The sequence below is a fragment of the Hyla sarda genome, chromosome 8 (genome assembly GCF_029499605.1).
Source record: "Hyla sarda isolate aHylSar1 chromosome 8, aHylSar1.hap1, whole genome shotgun sequence".
NCBI classification, from domain to species: domain Eukaryota; kingdom Metazoa; phylum Chordata; class Amphibia; order Anura; family Hylidae; genus Hyla; species Hyla sarda.
In genome coordinates, this window is record NC_079196.1 from 216271062 (window position 1) to 216284695 (window position 13634).

Below are 13634 nucleotides of genomic sequence, written 5' to 3' on the forward strand. Positions count from 1 at the left end.
ATAGGAATATAAATTACAAAAAGACACTGTAGTCCACTCTTTCATTGAGTCCTAGGTTGCCGGCAGCATTAAGTTTTATGATCCATTTGGCTTCTGTTTGTAACAGAAGTTTTCTTTTATCTGAATTTTCTTTGCTGCGGATAACTTCGAGTCCCTGAAAGAGTAGATCATTACAGATGCCGTTATGCTCGCTGTTCATGTGTTCGATAAAACGGGGTGCACCTTTTTTAGTTTTAACTGAATAAACATGTTCCCTGAATCTAGTATTCAGGGTGCGTTTTGTGCTGCCAATATAAAACCTTCCACATGAACAGGTCATCGCATACACAACCCACTGGGTTCTACAGGTGATCAGGGTGTTAACATGTATAATTTCTCCACCAATAAGGGTGCTTTTTCCTATTTTCATATTGGGGCACCAAATACATGTACCACATTTGTGGTTCCCTGTGGGGCCAGATTTTGTGAGCCAGTCAGAGGTTTTTGGATTCGAACAGAAGTTACTACTAGTGACTACATCCCTCAGGTTTTTACAACGCTTGAATGTGATTAGAGGTCTATCATGTACCAGTTTTCCAAGGTCGGTGTCACTTTTTATCAAGGACCAACTATTATGTACTGCTCTTCTTATAACTTTTTCGAGGGGGCTAAATTTGAAGGAAAAGGAGAACCTAGGTGCTGGATTGTCAGAGGATTTTATTTTAATATCTTTTTTGGCTTTTTTGTTTTTGTTAATTGAAAGTAAATTATTTCTATCCTGTGCTAGGGCTTTTTTTAATGCTGTATTAATGATAAATACAGGGTAACCGCGAGCCAATAACCTCTGCTTCAGTTCTTCGGCTTGAGAAATAAATTTTTCATCGGTATCATTAATGCGTCTCAAACGCAAAAATTGTCCATATGGTAAAGCGGTTTTTGTGTGTTGAGGATGGTAGCTCGAGAACTGAAGCAGAGAATTAGAGGCTGTGGGCTTCCTATAACCTGATGTACGAAGTTCCCCTCCCTCAGTTTCGATAAGAACATCTAAGAATTCCATTTTTTTCGAATCAACTTTGTAAGTGAATCTAAGATTCATATCATTTTTTTCGTTGAGGTATTCTACAAATTCCCTGAAGTTCGCCGCGGTGCCATCCCAGGCGATGAACACGTCATCGACAAATCTGAGATAGCACCGGACGAACTTCAGGAAAGGATTGGAGGTGGTGAACACATGTTTTTCCTCGAATGAGGCGACGTACAGATTTGCAAATGTACAGGCCACGGGGGTGCCCATGGCCACACCCCCGATCTGTCTGTACCACACTTCGTCGAACAGAAATGCATTATTTTTTCAGTTAAAACTAAAAAAGGTGCACCCCGTTTTATCGAACACATGAACAGTGAGCATAAAGGCATCTGTGATAACTTACTCTTTCAGGGACTCGAAGTTATCCGCAGCAAAGAAAATTCAGATAAAAGAAAACTTCTGTTACAAACAGAAGCCAAATGGATCATAAAACTTAATGCTGCCGGCAACCTAGGACTCAATGAAAGAGTGGATTACAGTGTCTTTTTGTAATTTATATTCCTATGTTTCAGGTTAATCTACAACCTTTTTTCCTTATTCCTTTTTCCTCCTTTCCTTTTCTCTCTTCATAGATACATTTTTATAGAGAGAATAATTTTTGTACTTTTCTACATTTATACTATTGTGATAGAAATCTTTTATACTTGTAACAAATCCTTTTTCATTACGAGTTGTTATCTATTGTTTTTAATGTAACAGTTAGCACGCACCTGTTCCGGGTGCGTCACCCAGGGAGGTGTGCTCTTAAGGGTGACGCATCACGGAACAGGTAGGGTCTGAAGAAGCGTGATACGCACGCGCAACAGCTGTCACCCAGCTTTCCACTGATGAGCTAGTCCTACCTTCTGGCGTCCGTGCTCCATGTCTCTGCACCGTTGATAAGAAATAAAGAAAATTGCACCGTATTCTGGTGAGTGACGTCCCTCTCTTTCTCCTTTGTGCATAACTACTATAATACTGCTCCTATGTACAAGAATATAACTACTATAATACTGCTCCTATATACAAGAATATAACTACTATAATACTGCCCCCTATATACAAGAATATAACTACTATAATACTGCTCCTATATACAAGAATATAACTACTATAATACTGCTCCTATATACAAGAATATAACTACTTTAATACTGCTTCTATATACAAGAATATAGCTACTATAATACTGCCTCCTATATACAAGAATATAACTACTATAATACTGCTCCTATATACAAGAATATAACTACTATAATACTGCTCCTATATACAAGAATATAACTACTTTAATACTGCTTCTATATACAAGAATATAGCTACTATAATACTGCCTCCTATATACAAGAATATAACTACTATAATACTGCTCCTATATACAAGAATATAACTACTATAATACTGCTCCTATATACAAGAATATAACTACTATAATACTGCTCCTATATACAAGAATATTATTGCTATAATACTGCCTCCTATATACAAGAATATAACTACTATAATACTGCTCCTATATACAAGAATATAACTACTATAATACTTCTCCTATATACAAGAATATATCTACTATAATACTGCTCCTATATACAAGAAGATAACTACTATAATACTGCTCCTATGTACAAGAAGATAACTACTATAATACTGCTCCTATGTACAAGAATATAACTACTATAATACTGCTCCTATATACAAGAATATAGCTACTATAATACTGCTCCTATATACAAGAATATAACTACTATAATACTGCTCCTATATACAAGAATATTATTGCTATAATACTGCCTCCTATATACAAGAATATAACTACTATAATACTGCTCCTATATACAAGAATATAACTACTATAATACTTCTCCTATATACAAGAATATATCTACTATAATACTGCTCCTATATACAAGAAGATAACTACTATAATACTGCTCCTATGTACAAGAAGATAACTACTATAATACTGCTCCTATGTACAAGAAGATAACTACTATAATACTGCTCCTATGTACAAGAATATAACTATTATAATACTTCTCCTATATACAAGAATATATCTACTATAATACTGCTCCTATATACAAGAATATAACTACTATAATACTGCTCCTATATACAAGAATATAACTACTATAATACTGCCTCCTATTTACAAGAATATAACTACTATAATACTGCTCCTATATACAAGAATATAACTACTATAATACTGCTCCTATATACAAGAATATAACTACTATAATACTGCTCCTATATACAAGAATATAACTACTATAATACTGCCTCCTATATACAAGAATATAACTACTATAATACTGCCCCTATATACAAGAATATAACTACTATAATACTGCCCCTATATACAAGAATATAACTACTATAATACTGCCCCTATATACAAGAATATAACTACTATAATACTGCTCCTATATACAAGAATATAACTACTATAATACTGCCCCCTATATACAAGAATATAACTACTATAATACTGCCTCCTCTATACAAGAATATAACTACTATAATACTGCTCCTCTATACAAGAATATAACTACTATAATACTGCTCCTATATACAAGAATATAACTACTATAATACTGCCTCCTATATACAAGAATATAACTACTATAATACTGCCCCTATATACAAGAATATAACTACTATAATACTGCCCCTATATACAAGAATATAACTACTATAATACTGCCCCTATATACAAGAATATAACTACTATAATACTGCTCCTATATACAAGAATATAACTACTATAATACTGCCCCCTATATACAAGAATATAACTACTATAATACTGCCTCCTCTATACAAGAATATAACTACTATAATACTGCTCCTCTATACAAGAATATAACTACTATAATACTGCCTCCTATTTACAAGAATATAACTACTATAATACTGCTCCTATATACAAGAATATAACTACTATAATACTGCTCCTATATACAAGAATATAACTACTATAATACTGCCTCCTATATACAAGAATATAACTACTATAATACTGCCTCCTATATACAAGAATATAACTACTATAATACTGCCCCTATATACAAGAATATAACTACTATAATACTGCCCCTATATACAAGAATATAACTACTATAATACTGCCCCTATATACAAGAATATAACTACTATAATACTGCCCCTATATACAAGAATATAACTACTATAATACTGCTCCTATATACAAGAATATAACTACTATAATACTGCCTCCTATATACAAGAATATAACTACTATAATACTGCCTCCTATATACAAGAATATAACTACTATAATACTGCTCCTATGTACAAGAATATAACTACTATAATACTGTCTCCTATATACAAGAATATAACTACTAGAATACTGCTCCTATATATACAAGAATATAACTACTAGAATACTGCTCCTATATATACAAGAATATAACTACTATAATACTGTCTCCTATATACAAGAATATAACTACTAGAATACTGCTCCTATATACAAGAATATAACTACTATAATACTGCCCCTATATACAAGAATATAGCTACTATAATACTGCTCCTATATACAAGAATATAACTACTATAATACTGCCCCTATATACAAGAATATAACTACTATAATACTTATCCTATATACAAGATTATAACTACTATAATACTTCTCCTATATACAAGAATATAACTACTATAATACTGCTCCTATATACAAGAATATAGCTACTATAATACTGCTCCTATATACAAGAATATAACTACTATAATACTGCTCCTATATACAAGAATATTATTGCTATAATACTGCCTCCTATATACAAGAATATAACTACTATAATACTGCTCCTATATACAAGAATATAACTACTATAATACTTCTCCTATATACAAGAATATATCTACTATAATACTGCTCCTATATACAAGAAGATAACTACTATAATACTGCTCCTATGTACAAGAAGATAACTACTATAATACTGCTCCTATATACAAGAATATAACTACTATAATACTGTCTCCTATATACAAGAATATATCTACTATAATACTGCTCCTATATACAAGAATATAACTACTATAATACTGCTCCTATATACAAGAATATAACTACTATAATACTGCCTCCTATTTACAAGAATATAACTACTATAATACTGCTCCTATATACAAGAATATAACTACTATAATACTGCTCCTATATACAAGAATATAACTACTATAATACTGCTCCTATATACAAGAATATAACTACTATAATACTGCCTCCTATATACAAGAATATAACTACTATAATACTGCCCCTATATACAAGAATATAACTACTATAATACTGCCCCTATATACAAGAATATAACTACTATAATACTGCCCCTATATACAAGAATATAACTACTATAATACTGCTCCTATATACAAGAATATAACTACTATAATACTGCTCCTATATACAAGAATATAACTACTATAATACTGCCTCCTCTATACAAGAATATAACTACTATAATACTGCCTACTATATACAAGAATATATCTACTATAATACTGCTCCTATATACAAGAATCTAACTACTATAATACTGCCTCCTATTTACAAGAATATAACTACTATAATACTGCTCCTATATACAAGAATATAACTACTATAATACTGCCTCCTATTTACAAGAATATAACTACTATAATACTGCTCCTATATACAAGAATATAACTACTATAATACTGCTCCTATATACAAGAATATAACTACTATAATACTGCCTCCTATATACAAGAATATAACTACTATAATACTGCCTCCTATATACAAGAATATAACTACTATAATACTGCCCCTATATACAAGAATATAACTACTATAATACTGCCCCTATATACAAGAATATAACTACTATAATACTGCCCCTATATACAAGAATATAACTACTATAATACTGCCCCTATATACAAGAATATAACTACTATAATACTGCTCCTATATACAAGAATATAACTACTATAATACTGCCTCCTATATACAAGAATATAACTACTATAATACTGCCTCCTATATACAAGAATATAACTACTATAATACTGCTCCTATGTACAAGAATATAACTACTATAATACTGTCTCCTATATACAAGAAGATAACTACTATAATACTGCTCCTATGTACAAGAATATAACTATTATAATACTTCTCCTATATACAAGAATATATCTACTATAATACTGCTCCTATATACAAGAATATAACTACTATAATACTGCTCCTATATACAAGAATATAACTACTATAATACTGCCTCCTATTTACAAGAATATAACTACTATAATACTGCTCCTATATACAAGAATATAACTACTATAATACTGCTCCTATATACAAGAATATAACTACTATAATACTGCTCCTATATACAAGAATATAACTACTATAATACTGCCTCCTATATACAAGAATATAACTACTATAATACTGCCCCTATATACAAGAATATAACTACTATAATACTGCCCCTATATACAAGAATATAACTACTATAATACTGCCCCTATATACAAGAATATAACTACTATAATACTGCTCCTATATACAAGAATATAACTACTATAATACTGCTCCTATATACAAGAATATAACTACTATAATACTGCCTCCTCTATACAAGAATATAACTACTATAATACTGCTCCTCTATACAAGAATATAACTACTATAATACTGCCTCCTATTTACAAGAATATAACTACTATAATACTGCTCCTATATACAAGAATATAACTACTATAATACTGCTCCTATATACAAGAATATAACTACTATAATACTGCCTCCTATATACAAGAATATAACTACTATAATACTGCCTCCTATATACAAGAATATAACTACTATAATACTGCCCCTATATACAAGAATATAACTACTATAATACTGCCCCTATATACAAGAATATAACTACTATAATACTGCCCCTATATACAAGAATATAACTACTATAATACTGCCCCTATATACAAGAATATAACTACTATAATACTGCTCCTATATACAAGAATATAACTACTATAATACTGCCTCCTATATACAAGAATATAACTACTATAATACTGCCTCCTATATACAAGAATATAACTACTATAATACTGCTCCTATGTACAAGAATATAACTACTATAATACTGTCTCCTATATACAAGAATATAACTACTAGAATACTGCTCCTATATATACAAGAATATAACTACTAGAATACTGCTCCTATATATACAAGAATATAACTACTATAATACTGTCTCCTATATACAAGAATATAACTACTATAATACTGCTCCTATATACAAGAATATACCTACTATAATACTGCTCCTATATACAAGAATATAGCTACTATAATACTGCTCCTATATACAAGAATATAACTACTATAATACTGCCTCCTATATACAAGAATAGAACTGACACTTTTCATGTTTGTGCACAAAGGGTAATGAGCAACGTCTCTATGAGTTCATCGTGCGCCATTTTCTGGCCTGCTGCTCCCAGGATGCTCAGGGTCAGGAGACCACAGTGGAGATTGACATCGCTGCAGAGAGGTTTTTCGCTCATGGACTGATGATCATTGCCAGGAACTATCTGGATGTTTACCCGTATGATAAGTGGAACGCTAAGGTAAAGGATGAGGGATTTGTGATGGTGTTCCCATTTTAAAGGAGAAAAAAATGTACTGATCCCCTATCCTCTGACCGCTGGGACTCCTGCAATCTTCACGATGGGACTCAGCGATGAGCGTATGATTACAGATCCCCTATCCTCTGACCGCTGGGACCCCTGCAATATTCACGATGGGACTCAGCGAGGAGCGCATGATGCAGACAGCACAGACAGACACGCCGCGCTGCCGGGTGCTGACCATGGGGCCAGAGTATCGTGACGTCACGACTCCGCCCCCGTGTGACATTACCCCCGCCCCCTTTATGCAAGTCTATGGGAGGGGGCGTGACGGCAGTCACGCCCCCTCCCATAGACTTGCATAACGGGGGTAACGTCACACGGGGGCGGAGTCGTGACGTCACGATACTCCTGCCCCCTGGTCGGCACCCGTCAGTTTGTGAGCTGGCAGCGCGGCGTGCAGCTCAAAGAGGTGAGTGCCGAATGCAAGATTGCGGGTGTCCCCAGCGGCGGCACCCCCGCGGTCAGACATCTTATCCCCTATCCTTTGGATAGGGGATAAGATGTCTTAGGGTCGGAGTACACTTAAATTTCTGTGGGAGTACAGAAAAGACCCGAGTACAGCACTCGGGCATCATCAGCTCTCCCGTAGAAGGCTGTTCGGGCATGCTGGAAGTTGTAGTTTTGTAGCAGCAGGGGGCCTGCTTGGCCGCCTAGTAGAATTCTTCTCTTCTAGTCAACATGTTCTTTGCGTTTTTCTGTTAGTTACTCCCAGTGTATGAGATGGGTGCCCGATTTCAGCCCACAACAGTGGAGATGGTGGATGGAGAGACCAGCCCGCCGCAGCTGCTCACAGAAGCCGATCTCATCTCCTTGATGGAAAAACACGGCATAGGTAAGTCAGTGGTGATCAATAAAAAAATAAATAAATTCTTCACCCGCCACAGATAAATACTTAATCCTTATTGTCTTGTACAGGAACTGACGCCACTCACGCCGAGCACATAGAAACCATTAAATCCCGCATGTATGTGGGCCTCACACCGGAACAAAGGTTCCTTCCGGGAGAACTGGGGATGGGACTGGTGGAAGGTGAGGAGAAATGTTCTCTTTATTTCTAGTTTTGCTTACTGATACATTACGGTGTTACAGCAGTGAGTTATGTCCGTTATCGTACCGTTCTCCTTCTATATATATATATATATATATATATATATATATATATATATATATATATATTATTGCTGCTAATTCCCACTTCTTTCTTCCCAGTAACTCCTCTTGAATATTCAGGTTTTCTTGTGATTTTTGCCACTGGGTAAAACCTACCCCAGAGATGCGGCTGCCCTGTTGGGTGTGGAAAGATGTTGGGCAGTCCATATGATGCCCAGTGAGTTCCCTGCATGAGTCCTAATAATTAGAATAGGGCTCGTGCATGGAACTCGCTGGGTGTGGTACAGGCCCCTCCCTTATGTCTCTTGCCAGTTCATCTGCCCTCTTTGACTTCTAACACCTAATCCATTTCCCCCTTATGCTGGTTCAAGCCCTTCACCGATGACTCTTGTTGGTATAAGCCCCTCCCAGATGTCTCTGGCTGGATTAAAGGAGTACTCCGCTGCTCAGCGTTTGGAACAAGCTGTAGCCGACGCCAGGAGCTCGTGACGTTAACGCCCCACCCCCTCATCATGTCACGCCCCGCCCCCTCAATGCAAGTCTATGGGAGGGGGCGTGACAGCCGTCACGCCCCCTCCCATAGACTTGCATTGAGGGGGCGGGGCGTGACATCATGAGGAACGGGGCGGTGACGTCACAAGCTCTCGGCTCCAGCTCGGCTCCACCCCTTTAAGCCCCTACCAGATTACTCTTGCTTTATCAGGTCCCTCCCAGATTACTTTAGCTGTTTCAAACCCTTCCCTGATGACTCCTGCTGGTTCATGCCCCTGCCAGATGCCTTTTGGAGGTTCAAGTCCCTCCCATTTCCCTTTTGGTGGTTAAAGCCCCTTACGAATGACACTTGCTGGCAGAAACCCCTCACAGATGACTCTTACAGGATTAATCCTGTCCCAGGTGTCTCTTGCTGAGTCAAGCCCCTCCCAGATGCATCTTCCTGGTATAAGCCCCTCCCAGATGCCTCTTCCTGGTATAAGCCCCTCCCAGATGGCTCTTGCTGGTTCAACCCCCTTCTTGATTCCTCCCATTGGTTCAAGCCCCTCCCAGATGCCTCTTGCTTGTTCAAGCCCCTCCCAGATGCCTCTAGCTGGTTCAAGCCCCTCACAGATGTCTCTTCCTTGTATAAGCCCCTCCCAGATGCCTCTTGCTTGTTCAAGCCCCTCCCAGATGTGTCTAGCTGGTTCAAGCCCCTCCCAGATGTCTCTTCCTGTTATAAGCCCCTCTCAGATGGCTCCTGCTTGTTCAAGCCCCTTCTTGATTCCTCCCATTGGTTCAAGCCCCTCTCAGATGTCTCTTCCTGGTATAAGCCCCTCCCAGATGTCTCTTCCTGGTATAAGCCCCTCCCAGATGTCTCTTCCTGGTATAAGCCCCTCCCAGATGTCTATTCCTGGTTCAAGCCCCTCCCAGATGTCTATTCCTGGTATAAGCCCCTCCCAGATGGCTCTTCCTGATATAAGCCCCTCCCAGATGTCTCTTCCTGGTATAAGCCCCTCTCAGATGGCTCTTGCTTGTTCAAGCCCCTTCTTGATTCCTCCCATTGGTTCAGTTCTCCCCCTACCTCTATTTATCTAATCTATTCTACAGACTGATCACTCTTTTTTTTATTTATCTCTTTCAGGCAATGGTCTCCATACTGTGGACCTTTAACTCTTGCAAAACTACAACTCCGAGCAAGCTGGAAGTTGTAGTTTTACAACATCTGGAGGTCCACAATTTGGAGACCACTGCTCTATGGAAATGTCATATAGTGAACCCTTATTGCATTCTACAGGATACGATTCCATGGGCTTTGAGATGTCTAAGCCGGACCTTCGTGCCGAATTAGAGGCCGACCTGAAGCTGATCTGTGAAGGCAAGAAGGACAAGTTCACAGTCTTGAGACAACAGATTGAGAAATACAAGCGCGTCTTCATAGAGGCTGCGGCCAAAGCCACCAAGTGAGTAGTCCTCAATGTGCCATTGGATTCATGTTAGAAAAGACTTACAGGTCACTTATACAGAACGTTTTCCTCTCCGCAGACTGGACGAGGCGCTGTCTCAGTATTTTGGACAGGCAGCCCAACACGTGGAAGCGCAGGAGATTTATGCCGAAACGCCACTTCCGGTACGGAAATGTCCTCACTGTAACCGGGATATGGTTCTGAAGACCAAAAGAGATGGAGGGTAGGAGCGGCACAGTCATGGTTTCCTGTTCTCTTATTTATTTGGTTTATTTTAGACATTCATGAGACACACACTGCAGACCGCTGAGCACATGTGACTACATTATCCGATTTCTTTTTTGTTTTTATTGAACATTTTCATTTTTCCAGTATAAAGATACTAATCTTAATAAGGGTTCAAACCGGTTTTTGGCTTTGTTTCACTTTTTCCATAACCGGTTTTTATTTTGCTCTCTGCAAAAACATGGATAAAGGAGTACTGCAGTCTTAGACAGGATAAGGGGATAGGTGTCTGACCGCGGGGGTTCCGACCCGCTGAGACCCCCACAATCTCCCGTATGGGGACGCAGCACTGCTGCGGCTCTGCGCGGCAAATGCGCGTGTCGTCAACCTCACTGCTGCGGTGTCATGCTGCAGCCGATAGCGAGATTCGTGGCAGAGCCGGGGCCCCGTACAGGAGATTTTTCCCAGTATTCAGACCCTCTGCGATCAGACACTTAGGGATAAGTGTCTAGGGCTGCAGCTCTCCTTTTTAACTACTACAATGGGCTATTGAGTACGCCAAAAAGTATGTCGAAGTCATTGGGAAATGGATAACATACAGCAGCCTCCATTACCGGATAAGTTTTTTCCTAAAAACATATACAGTGCTCCCTCAAGTTACAATATTAATCGGTTCCAGGATGACCATTGTATGTTGAATCCATTGTATGTTGAGACCATAACTCTATGGAAACCTGGTAATTGGTTCTGAAGCCCCAAAATGTCATCCAAAAATAGGAAAAGACGAGGATTAAAGAAAAATAAGTAGATAACTAATATAGATAAAGCAAATCCTTCCATATAAAAGTAAGAAAGATCTTCTGGGAGATGTAATCACTGTCTAGGTCAGTGTTTCCCAACCAGGGGGCCTCCAGCTGTAGCAAAACTACAACTCCCAGCATGCCCGGACAGCCAAAGGCTGTCCGGGCATGCTGGGAATTGTAGTTTTGCGACAGCTGTAGGTCACCACTGTCATTGATTGATTGTCATGTTTCTATGAATTAATAGCGTCTCATCTGTCTTTTCAGGTTCTACATTTCATGCTTGGGATACCCGTCTTGTAAGACCTCAATCTGGTTCCCCAGTTCTGTCTTGGAGGTGTCGAGGGATGAGAGCGTGTGTGACGTGTGCCGACCGCATCCTGTACACAAGTGAGCCGACGCTTCGTATACATGATACAACTCTAGATGACCTAAGATCTTCGCTGCTTTTATAGAATGCAAACTTGACTAATTACAATGTTAAAGGGGTACCCCGGTGGAAAACTTTATTTTTTATTTTTATTTACCGTATTTATCGGGGTATACCACGCACCGGCCTATAACACGCACCCTCATTTTACCAAGGATATTTGGGTAAAAAAAGTTTTTTACCCAAATATCCATGATAAAATGAGGGTGCGTGTGTGCGCGTGTATACCCCGATATACCCCCAGGAAAGGCAGGGGGAGAGAGGCCGTCGCTGCCCGCTTCTCTCCCCCTGCCTTTCCTGGGGTCTAGAGCGCTGCTGTCGGCCCTTCTCACCCCCTGGTTATCGGCGCCGCTGCCCGTTCTGTCCCCCTGACTATCGGTACCGGCGCCCCATTGCCGGCGCCGATAGCCAGGGAGAGAGAAGCGGCGCCGACAGCCAGGGGGAGAGAAGGGGCAGCGGCACCCATTGCCGGCGCCGCTGCCCCGTTGCCTCCCCCCATCCCCGGTGGCATAATTACCTGAGTCCGGTCCGCGCTGCTCCGCTGCTCCAGGCCTCCGTCGTGCGTCCCCGGCGTCATTGCTATGCGCTGAACGGCGCGGCGCTCTGACGTCCTGCGCGCGGACTCAGGTAATTATGCCACCGGGGATGGGGGGAGGCAACGGGGCAGCGGCGCCGGCAATGGGTGCCGCTGCCCCTTCTCTCCCCCTGGCTGTCGGCGCCGCTTCTCTCTCCCTGGCTATCGGCGCCGGCACCGATAGTCAGGGGGACAGAACGGGCAGCGGCGCCGATAACCAGGGGGTGAAAAGGGCCGACAGCAGCGCTCTAGACCCCAGGAAAGGCAGGGGGAGAGAAGCGGGCAGCGACGGCCTCTCTCCCCCTGCCTTTCCTGGGGGTGTATCGGCATATAACACGCACACAGACTTTAGGCTAAAAATTTTAGCCTAAAAAGTGCGTGTTATACGCCGATAAATACGGTATTTTTTTTAAATCAACTGGTGCCAGAAAGTTAAACAGATTTGTAAATTAGTTCTATTAAGAAATCTTAATCCTTCCAGTACTTATTAGCTGCTGAATACTACAGAGGAAATTCTTTTCTTTTTGGAACTCAGAGCTCTCTGCTGACATCACGAGCACAGCGCTCTCTGCTGACATCTCTGTCCATTTTAAGAACTGTCCAGAGCAGGAGAAAATCCACATAGCAAACATATGCTGCTCTGAACAGTTCCTAAAATGGACAGAGATGTCAGCAGAGAGCACTGTGGTCATGATGTCAGCAGAGAGCTCTGTGTTCCAAAAAGTTATTTCCTCTGTAGTATTCAGCAGCTAATGAGTACTGGAAGGATTAAGATTGTTTTAATAGAAGTAAT

The 13634-nt window shown here is 39.4% G+C and overlaps 1 protein-coding gene across 3 annotated transcripts in view; it reads left to right on the forward strand.

Annotated features, from left to right (window-relative positions):
* TOP3A (DNA topoisomerase III alpha) overlaps positions 1-13634 on the forward strand; it is a 50413-nt gene that overhangs the window by 28495 nt on the left and 8284 nt on the right. For all 3 annotated transcript variants that reach the window (XM_056535543.1, XM_056535542.1, XM_056535541.1), the window contains exons 13-18: positions 7517-7702; positions 8468-8597; positions 8681-8794; positions 10644-10809; positions 10892-11035; positions 12105-12227. In XM_056535543.1, coding sequence (XP_056391518.1) covers positions 7517-7702; positions 8468-8597; positions 8681-8794; positions 10644-10809; positions 10892-11035; positions 12105-12227 — 863 coding nt within the window. The remainder of the gene's footprint in view (positions 1-7516; positions 7703-8467; positions 8598-8680; positions 8795-10643; positions 10810-10891; positions 11036-12104; positions 12228-13634) is intronic.